Source organism: Podarcis pityusensis (genome assembly GCF_964106645.2).
Source record: "Podarcis pityusensis genome assembly, chromosome: 10".
NCBI lineage: Eukaryota > Metazoa > Chordata > Lepidosauria > Squamata > Lacertidae > Podarcis > Podarcis pityusensis.
The window spans coordinates 42,231,479-42,242,784 of NC_138035.1; the positions used below are offsets into that span (position 1 = coordinate 42,231,479).

The window sequence follows — 11,306 nt, forward strand, 5'->3', positions numbered from 1 at the left end:
TCAACATGTCCACAGAGTTGCTATTATGCTAGCATGTTGACCGTCAGCATGGCAGCGCCATGACATCTTGAGGATTATAAAATGTTCCAGAAGAGCCAAGCAATATGATTCATTGGTTACAAACATGATGAAGGTTGTATGCTTTGCCACACCTAAATTGAGGGGATTTTAACCATTTATCTGTAAGATTCCAGCTTTTGGGAAGTCCCCAAGTGGAGGATGTTCCCTGATAATATCATACCCTAGTTCACGTTTGCTTTTGTATAAAATGGAGAGAAGTGGAAGACTGCATACACATTATTTGAATTCACACTGTATCTTTAGTTGAGTTACAATATTAATATGTCAGTGACTTAATTCAGATGTCATGTCAAATCATCATTTTCAGAGCTTAACTATCGTTCGTCACAATGATCAAATCTGACAAATCATAGTTTGAGAATGTTGAAACCATGAGGTTAATGAAATGTCCCAATTGACAAGTCATAGTTAGCATTCCACCCTCTGAGGCCATCATCTCGCATAACAGAAATCCAGAATATGAGAAAGACAAAAATAGAGCACCAACTCTGTTGTCTTCAGTCTTGCTGAATTCTACCCGAAAGCCATGATTTCTCTATTGATCTTTCTGCCCCTGCGTGTTAAACCAGTTCCCATTCAAAATAAAGGCAGGCATTTGGATTTCATGATTTTTATTTATCGAACAACTTCTATGAAAGAAACTGAATCAAATGAATAACTTTCAGGTTTTTAGCCTTGACCTGTGGTCTCCCATTTCTCCCCAAAGACTGGTGTTGTAAAACTTGTTTGCATGCCACTTTGAATTGTGTTTTATAAAGAAAAGTGAGATTTTTTTTGAAATATAAACAGAGTTATGAAAAGCAAAGGTAGCAATTATCACTAGTGGCTGAAATTGAGGGAAGTTGCAATGTAGGTCATGAAAATAGCAGCCAGGAGATGTGATAAAATGGAAAGTGGTGCCAGGGAGGGGTAGCACTACCAATAATGAAATGATGCTTTCCCTTTTTGCATGGAGAGTAGCTATGGGTGCCCTTAGAGGGACTTCTTTCTTTTTGGACATTTATCTGGTCAACGTTCACCCCCCCCCCAAAAAAAATACTATTTCACTCCAAGAGTTATGGAAACTGCAACATTGGTGGGAACATTGCTTTGGAGTGTGGGCAGTGGTTTTGAGTGGACAAAGCCAGGAAGAAAAATGTCCCACCCCCTAGTTCTTTGCCCAACTTGGACTGTCCCCCCGCACCTGAAAAAAACAAACACTTCTTAATACAGAGACATCAGGAAGAGGGGAATGCTCCTTGACAGAAAGCTGGCTGAGAAAGCATTGTGCTGCACAACTGAGAGCAAATAAAAAGAAGAATGTTCTCAGTTGTGTTGCCCTTTTTAGCGTTACTGATTGATGGCAACAAGGCAGCATATCTGTGGTTGTGTTGCCGGAGGTACAACAAGGTGAAGTGGTTTATAATTGAATCTTGGAACCCTTTGAGGAGACAACTAAGGAAAAATAGTATAAATTGTGTTTTGCATGTAGGGCCCAGTTTTGCATGTCACAGTAAACCATCATTATTAGTTTCCCATGAACATGGAAATCACTGCAGCTTTGCTCCTTCCATAGTGCCAGCAGGAACAGCAAACCATGATCTTTGATGTAGCATTATATCTGAATGAGGGATCAGGCTTGTTTCGTTGCCCCAATCCCCACCTTGGTAAGCTAAGAACAAATATTGGCTTCACATTCTGATTTGTTTGGAGTGAAACAAATCATGATCCCAAGCTCAGACATTACAATACACCAGGGATTGTGATTTGTCCCTCGCGCTAGGGGAGGAGCCACCTGCATGATCATGCTAAACAATTAACTTTAGACAGTTCTGATGTGCAAATGAAGCCACTGTGACTTAGTTTCTAAATTAGAGCTAGCTCAGACCATAGTTTGTTGTAATTCTGAATAGAGCTGTGAGAGATTGAACTTTTATTCCTTTTTGGAAGATATGACACAGGATCATCAGGAGATCGTTACGATTCAGTACTAGGACGGACTGGATACAGTTACTTGGAAGATCGCAAATCATATTCCAGCAAGCTAGAAAAAGAAGATACAACAGATTTTAAAAAGGTATCTGACCCCATGAGTTGTGTGTTAACAAGATGACTTTATTACAAGTTTGTGAAGTCATTCTGTATGGTTCTCTTAATTCAGTTTGACACCATATGCATACATACACTCTGGGGACTATAAGATGCAATTTCAAGCTCTATGGTATTGGTTTTGAGGTAAATTTTGATTGAGGCCATTGTTAACGTACTATTTGTAAAGCAACTTCAAATGTATGACCACTTTACCCCACCTCCTTTCTCATTTAGAACAGGGTTGGGGAACCTCAGGCCCAGGGCTGAATGTGAGCCACATGGTCACCCTGTGTCACCCATTGGACTCTCCCCAGGCTACACCCCTTTCCTAGGATGCTCCCCTCACCAGCCCTTCACCCTTCTCTAGTGCTTTCGCCTAACTGGAATTTGTCCTTGAACCAGTATAATGTCTCTTGCTTGCCTGAATGGAGAGAGGTGACTGTGGTGTATGGAGAAAGTTGATCATTGCAGGGTCCAGCTTGGTTCCTATGGGGAGAGGTGGTCTTTGAGATATTGTGATCCTGAACCGCTTAAGGCTTTATAAGTCAAAAGCAGCACTTTGAATTGGGCCTGAAAACTAATTGGCAATCAGTGCAGGATCAGTGTAATATGCTCAAGCCGTCTTGTGCTAGTGAGCAACCTGGCCACTAAATTCTGCACCAGCTGAAGTTCTTGAACTGTCTTCAGAAGTAGCATTGCGTATAAAACATTGCAGTAATCGAACCTATAGGTTTCCAGAGCATAGAGGATAGAAGTTAGGCTAAATCCTTATTTCAGACATTGTGATATATTGGAATATCTCAGTGTTTAGCTGGTGATATATCACAATATTGAAAACCATATATCGCTCAGCCATACACAGAACCCTGAAATCTAAACAGTTGCTCCTTGCCTACTGCCCTTCTAATCCTAGGAGTTAAATTTTATGTCTCCACAATTATCAATTTATAAATGCAGTTAGAAGTTTGAAGAAGTGCCTGATTTATAAAAGTATTGCATATTTCTTAGCTTTATGAACAGATTGTAGCTGAAAATGAAAAATTGAAAGCACAATTGCATGATACCAACATGGAACTGACGGATCTCAAACTACAGTTGGAAAAGGCAACTCAGGTTTGTATTTCTAAACTCTCAATTTAATTTTATTTCTTCAAAGGATCTTCAGGCTGCCTTATATGATATCCTCTCTAGGCTGCTTACAAACATATAACAAATAAAATCACAAATTTGTCTAATACAGTTTAAAACAGATTACAAACAATAAAATGCCAAAATAACAGGCAGAGCAATAAGTACAAATTAGAGAATCCTTCAAATTTTTGCAGGCCTGAAAAATATTTTAACAGGAAATTTAGTAACAAATCTAGTAATACTCTGAAATCTAGCAGCAACCTTAATGAAATCATCATTGTTAAAAGCTAAACAGAACAGATGGGTCTCCAAAGCCATTTTGAAGGCTGGCCAATAGTCCAATGTCTAGGGAGGAAGTTCCATAAATGAGGCGCCACCACAGAAAAAGCATATGTAGGTTCAGTAAAATGTGTGTCACCAAGGATTATCTTTGCATTTTCCAAAGAGATGGAAACACACTTTTTTAATAGTTCCTTTTAAACGTCATGCTTTAATTCTGTTTGTTATAAACCTGGCACAAAAGTTCTATTAGAAATATAAATCAATATTGAACGTTTCACATATTAGAAGGTTTCTATTGGGCTTTACCAGCGCCTCTTGGAAGTGTATGGAATCTGAGTCTCTTAGGTGGAGTTCAGGCAATAACATGCAGTGAGGTGGCAAACTAGAAAAATGAAATGTGAAGTGCAAAATTTTTATACATTTTAAAGGTTTAAGTGTCCAGAATGGTATTTCATACACAATTTGCATAGGGCTAAGTTGTAAATTGTTACTTTATATTGATGGAGGAGGAAGTGAGCGGCCTAGTCTTTAACCCTTGAACATTTCTGCTTTAATTGCTGCATAAATGACTTCAAAATTTATGTGATTATGATGGGAAGACAGTGTCCTTGATATTGATGATAAACTGTGGTTAGTGAAAACTGGAAGTGAAAACTGGAGGTGGAGGCATAGCAGGCTCATTCAACACTATACCATAGTTAATCATTATATCCAAACAAGGCCTAGTCTTTAACCCATGAACATTTCTTCTTTAATTGCTGCATAAACGACTTCAAAATTTATGTGATTATGATGGGAAGACAGTGTCCTTGATATTGTGGAGTTGAGTTGGAAGTCTTCCCCCTGCATACCATCTGGCCCTTCTCAATGGACAGCTAATGTTAGGTGTCAAGTTTTATCCCTAGTATTACTGCTCCATAGAAGTGAACAATAATCATTAACTTATATGGGTAAAAAGTAAGGTGGTGAGTTCATGGAGTGTAAGGAAGTTGCTGCTGATAGAGACTGATTTTAAGCTTATACCTTCAAAAGGAGCAGTGTGTTTGCCCTTGAGCAGCAACTTCTATTAATTGAAATTGATATATGATGGCAGAAACTTCCTGAGAACAAGTTTAGAAGCAGGATGGGAAATGTTAAGTGATTATTCCAGCCACCTGATTAATGACTACTAAAACAGGCAGAGAGAGGCTTGAATGTGCACATATCCTTATAAAGACCCTTTAGTGTATTCGTTCATGTTCACTCTGACATTGGAGATCTGACCTGATCTGATTAGCTATGGGCCGTATTCTGTGTTACAGTGTTATTTGAAATTATTAGTAAATGTAACTCTGGCCCTGTATCTGTCCTTCATTGATCTCCATTGCAAGAAATCTATATTAAATTTGTGTATAGATCATCAGTAGCCATTTATTAAAGGATGGCTTGTGATGTTGAATACCATTAACTATGTTTCTGGCGCCTACCTCATAGTTTTCTGTATCTTCTATCCCCCCCCCCCCGAAAAGTATGGTTTCCTGTTGAGATTATATTCAGCAAACCTATGAATCTGAGAGTGCCCATGAATTTCAGGCACTCATAGAATCATAGAGTTGGAATAGATCACAAGGGCCTTCGAGTCTAACCCCCTGCCAAGCAGATACACTCTTTACGTTACAGAAAAAAATGAATAAATATTGGGTTGGATTCAGACACAGCGGACATTAATTCCCTTAGAAATGAGTTGGTTCTGTCGTTTTCACTGTCTAATTTAGTCTGGATTCTACCCACCACTGGTAATGCAACAGTGCTTTTCTAAATTGCATTTTCCCCACGTCCATTTATCTCCTTTATTTTTCTTGTGAGTGACATTGCGTGTGATCACTTATCTATTTCAGAGGCAGGAAAGATTTGCTGATAGGTCTCTGCTAGAAATGGAAAAAAGGGTAAGTTTTTTCCTGGGCTTTTGGTCCTCTAGGTTTATATAATATTCTTATAAAATAATAATTTGAATTGGGAAGCAGTATGCGAAAAAGAACAAACTGCAACAATTTAGTTAGGCAATTAGATTTCTGGACAGTCTGTGTGTGCACAAGGGATGCACTTTATGTATTGATATAAGAGCAATAATAATCAAATAGTTAAATTTAAAATTCGGCGCTGGATTTGGTCTGGCAACTTTTAAAAAACATACGATTGGTGGAAATGGCTTAAATCGGTTAACTCACTGTTACTTAACTGAGCACTGCTAAGTAAACAAGTTTTTTTTAAAATGAAACTTGGTTCTAATCACAGAGAGTTAAATGAATGACAGACTGACAAAAATGAATTATGACTGTACTAAGCTCTTGAAATTAATTGCTAAAACTGGGTAAAATATGTTTAGGAACTCACTTAACTATGATTAAACTAAATTCAAATGGTTTGTATCTGAAAGGTGACCGACAAGAGTCAGTATCCTCGCAGCGGTATGATCTAACCAAAGTTTTACACACCTCAGCTGATGCTGCTTGTTTTGCATAACACTGTTGAATGTATACTTTGTAGCATTTGCTTTTGTCTTTCACACTTTGAAAATGTTTGAATGTCAGATACTGGATACAGCAGCTGCTTTTTAATGAGACTCACCGCATTGTCTTAACACAAAGCAATACTTTAGCTTTAAGACCTGTTGTCCAATGAATGATGACAGAATATGCACTAGGACACACACACACGATTAGTATTACTTGGGTGTAGTACAGAATGCAAACTAACATTTGCCTGTCTGTGGAATGTAATGCTTTGTGCTTCCTTTTCCTTAAGGCAGTTGGTCTCTTTTCTGCATTTCTTGTATGCTAAACTACCACAAAATACAGTTAAAGGAGTAATACCCAACTGATGTTACAAAAACTATTGGCTGATCAATTTTATATAAAGAATGTATTTAACTGGTAGAATTTGACCGAAATTAGTTCTGTTGTCTTGATTTTAAATTTGAAGTATTTTTTTACACATCACTGGCCTCGCAAGTTTCTTGTCCTCACTGTGCTTATGGTGGTTTAATCTTGAAAATCTGAGATTGCTCTACAGAGATGATGCTTAAAATATATATCCAAATTGTGTTATTAATGCAAATGGTTTTCTGTAGGAAAGAAGAGCTCTAGAAAGGCGGATATCTGAAATGGAAGAGGAACTCAAAGTAAGCGTGCTTCAACTATTTTCATTTAGGGCAGTAGCATTGTTTATAGGCTACAGTGTGCACATTCTTATTTTTATGTATTGATTAGGAGTGCATCAAATTACAGAATAACATTCTTCTGATTTTCAATGGCTTTTTACTACATGGTCAGCCATGTAATCACAGCTCATGCCAAAGCTGTCTAATAGAATGCAGCTTTTGTAAAGGATAGAATATTGTGCCATACAGTTTTGTTTACAGTAGTAGAGGACTTTTACCTGAGATTGTCTGAGTTGGTTCAGATACTATTGAGACATATGGTTCTACTAAAAAACAAAAGCCTATATTGGTTGAATATGGCTATACTTTCCCCAAATATGTGTGTGTGTGTGTGTGTGTGTGTGTGTGTGTGTGTTTGTTTAAAGTATAGGCAAAACATTTTAAAATTTAATAATGAAGTACGTTTGATTTGTGAAAATACAGGTTCCTCTGCTATCAGACAGTCTTCGCATCAAGGGTAGTATTTCCTTTAGGCTACAGTCAGAGTGAAGTTAAGGTCACAAAAATTTCTAAACCTATCACTTGGTTTTTTTCTCTCTTATCCAACCTTTAATTCACAGGGACCTAATGAAGAAATAAGCTGTCTGTCCGTCTCTCTCTCTCTCTCTCTCTCTCTCTCACACACACACACACACACACACCACATATGTACATACAAATTAGAGATGGGCATGATTGATTCCTGAGGCACAATATGACTTTCTTCCTACACCCCATTGGAAAGACGCTGATTGGCTTAATAAAAAAGGAAGCCTCAGTATAACAAGGCAGATAGGCTCTCCTTCCCTCCCCACTCCTGGACAGGGAAGAACAAGACTGAGAAAACAGATAGTTGTCTTAGTTTCTGCGTCTTTTCAGCAGCCTTGAAACGGCACCCATCAGCAATTATAGCATATAGATGTCCAGATACCAATATAGGTATAATTTCAAAAAGCATTCTTTGAGCTCTCTCTTGTTTCCTGCCTTTTTAAAAAAATCCTCAGTCGTCTGAGGATCTTAGTACAGTGGAACCTCAGTTTTTGAATGTAATCCATTCCAGAAGACCGTTTGACTTCCAAAACGTTCGAAAGCTGAGGCGCAATGAGTAGTCAGCAAAATCCATTGAGAATCAACCATCAGGGAGAAAAGATTAACGTTATAAATGTCTATGCACCAAATATGAATAAAGCTGAATTCTTTAAAAAATTGGAACAAATGTTAACAGAATTGGAGGATCATAAGATGATTTTACTTGGAGATTTGAATGCCGTGCCAACACCTGAATTAGATAGAAGCGTGAAAAGAAGAAAACTTAAGCAGGGGAAATTACCCAGAACATTTAATAATCTGGTGGGAAATCTAGATCTGATAGACATCTGGAGACATAAAAATCCAACAACAAAACATTATACACACCTGTCAGAACCACACCAAAGTTGGGCCAGGATCAAATATGGGTCTCAAGAGAATTAACATTAAGAGCACTTAAATGTGAAATCCAACCCAGAACTCTTTCAGATCATAGCTCAGTAACATTGGAGATAAAAAGCAGATTACAAGGAACATACAGATGGAGAATGAACGATTATCTTTTTGAAAATGAGGAAATAATTGAGAAGGCCAAAAGAACGTTAAAAGAATATTTTGAGATGAATTTAAATAAAGAGACTAATATAAAGATAGTTTGGGATGCCAGTAAGGCAGTGTTAAGAGGATTTTTAATTAATCAGAACAGCTATAGGAAAAAGTTAAGAGAAAGAGGAGGTTTTGCGGTACCGAATTTGAAACTGTATTACGAGGCCTCATTCCTCTGTTGGATTAAAGAATGGATTGTAATAAAAAACACTGACCTACTAGATTTAGAAGGCTTTAACACCAGATTCGGTTGGCACGCATATTTGTGGCATAATAAAGCAAAAGTGCATAAAGAATTCCCCAGTCACATCATTAGGGGACCTCTGCTAGAGGTTTGGGAAAGAAATAAAAATCTTCTTGAAAAGAAAACTCCCTGGTGGTTGTCACCAATAGATATTTTAACAATTAAAAAAACAAACATAGAAGGTAAGAGATGGACATATGAAGATTTATTGGTGAGAACAGAAAAAGGTTGGCAGATCAAAACGTATGAAGAACTAGGAGATAAATTAACGAGTTGGTTACAATTCCATCAAATTAATGCACTGTGGACAGAAGATAAAAAGATTGGGATAAACGAAAAAAAATCAAGATTCCAGATAGAAATACTGGAAGGAAATTCAAAACTCTTATCAAAAATGTATAATCAACTGTTAGAATGGAATACTAAAGACGAGGAAATAAAAGAAGTTATGGTGAAATGGGCGATAGATCTGGGATATAATTTGGAATACGATAGTTGGATTAAGATCTGGAATAAAGATATGAAGTTCACTGCTTGTGTTGCCTTAAGAGAAAACATGGAAAAAATGATGTACAGATGGTACATCACCCCTGTAAAATCAGGAAAAATCTATAAGAATGGAGATAAAATGTGCTGGAGGTGTAAAAACAAGGAAGGTAGTTTTTACCACATGTGGTGGACTTGTGAAAAAATCAAGAACTTCTGGGAGCTCATTTATAATGAACTAAAAAAAATGTTTAAATATACTTTTGTTAAAAAACCTGAAAATTTTCTTCTGGGAATGATTGGCAATGAAATTAAGAAAGAGGACCAGACCTTATTCCAGTACGCAACAACAGCTGCTAGAATTTTAATCGCCCAAAATTGGAAATCAATCAATATCCCAACAGTAAGAGATTGGCAAAGTAAATTATTTGAATATTCAGAATTGGCAAAATTAACACAAAAAATCAGAGACCAGAAAGAAACAAAGTTTATTAAAGAATGGAATAAATTCATAACCTATAGTAGATTTAAAAAATCCAAAGATCACAGTAGGCTTAATATAACCCTTCGACATACAAAAGTTTTAAAGATAAACTGCGGGAAAAATGTATTACATAACCCAAAACTGAGGTGGAGGGAAGTCAGTAACTTACATGTTTGTCTTTGTTTTGTTTTTTCCTTATAATTAAGTTATGTTGTTCTTATTATTGTTTTTTTTCCATGAAGAATTTATTTTCTGTACATATGTGTGTATATGTGTGTATGAAAATTAATAAAGAGAAATTTAAAAAAAGAGAAGATTTGAAAACACGTTCGACTTCTGAGGCACATATGAAAACGGAAGCAATTACTTCCAGGTTTTTGGCATTAGAAAACCGAAACGTTTGGCTTTTGAGACACTCAAAACAGAGGTTCCACTTTAGTCATATAGCGACAGAGGGATTTGGGCCCAGATTGTTTAATGCTTGAAATGCTACCAGCAGCACCTCCAGGGGTGAAGTCAAATCACAGCACTTCCTGCGTTGTTTTTGCTGCACCAAAGTGACGTCTCCAGGGCGCAAGCCTGGGCAGTGTGTATGGAGGTCCTGGGCTGCCTAGACGACAACCCCCCACTCTCAGCCCACTGATGTGGTCTAAAAGAAAGCAGAGCAACACATTTGGCACCAGCCTTTCCACAGTCACTAATTCCCTATATATGGTTAGGTAGTTTCTTAGTTTCACACAGAACACTCTGCTGCTAAAGAAAGGATTATCTTTACATCTCTTTCTTTTTTCTTTTAGTTGTCTTCACCTGTGATACCTTTTCAACATGCCACAATTGCATTTCTCTCATTGGCTCCTGTTTCTTTGATTCCTGCAGAATACATTTCAAGTAAAGCATGTTCAGGCTTTGAGGCATTTAAATGAGCGACTGCTGACTGAGAATAGGGCCTTGACCAGAGTGGTTACCAAGCTGTCAGGTGCCTGCAGGCATCGACATTCTGTGGACTTGTAATTTCCCCTTTTCTTTTTTCTGTAGCTGGGCAGGTGTTGACTTTCAGTGAGTGTTATGGCCTGCATCTCTCACTATTAATGCTTGTGTGTCTGAAGACTGGCTTATTGCTTGACTATAAGTTCAGCTTAAATACACAGTTTCCAGTATTCCAATTTTACCCTATTACTAACAGATATATTGATGTTGTTGTTTACTTGCAAAGGAGTTCAGAAACTTTCACTTCCTCTTTTGAATAGCCACAGCTTTCCATGTTGTCTGGACCAAGAACTGATTAATCCTAACTATGGCAAGTGTTAGATAAACCAGCTTTAGAAACTATGATTTGAAGTTGGCTTGTTTGAAACTAGCTGTAGTTGCTATTAACCACAGTTTATCAGGGCATATGACATGGCCAACTGTAGTGAAGCAAAAAGCTTCCAAACACTTCCTCCCAGTCACACGGGAGGAGGAGAGGATAGGGATGGAATGCTTGAGCGTGAGGCTTATTGCGATACATTCATTTATCACGCTGTGCTGTGGTTTAGCATGGCATATGTATATGGTGAATGCATCCGTGTTGGCAGATTACTTTGATGTTAATCTGCGGGCCTTACTACCTACCACAGTTCAGAGATGCTCCGTTCCTTGGATATGTATAAGAATATTGAGGAGCTGAAAAACTAAACCCTAATCTGAATAGTTGAATTGATACTTCACTGGAAGCT

The 11,306-nt window shown here is 37.6% G+C and overlaps 1 protein-coding gene across 6 annotated transcripts in view; it reads left to right on the forward strand.

The window, feature by feature from the left end:
• The window catches only part of PPP1R12A (protein phosphatase 1 regulatory subunit 12A), a 94,055-nt gene that overhangs the window by 77,333 nt on the left and 5,416 nt on the right, over positions 1–11,306 (forward strand). For 3 of the 6 annotated variants that reach the window (XM_080971323.1, XM_080971324.1, XM_080971319.1), the window contains 5 exons: positions 2,011–2,137; positions 3,160–3,264; positions 5,442–5,489; positions 6,674–6,724; positions 10,468–10,598. In XM_080971323.1, the coding sequence (XP_080827449.1) occupies positions 2,011–2,137; positions 3,160–3,264; positions 5,442–5,489; positions 6,674–6,724; positions 10,468–10,598 (462 nt within the window). Of the gene's footprint in view, positions 1–2,010; positions 2,138–3,159; positions 3,265–5,441; positions 5,490–5,980; positions 6,012–6,673; positions 6,725–10,467; positions 10,599–11,306 lie in introns of those variants that run through there. The other 3 variants (XM_080971322.1, XM_080971321.1, XM_080971320.1) reach the window with 3 other exon arrangements.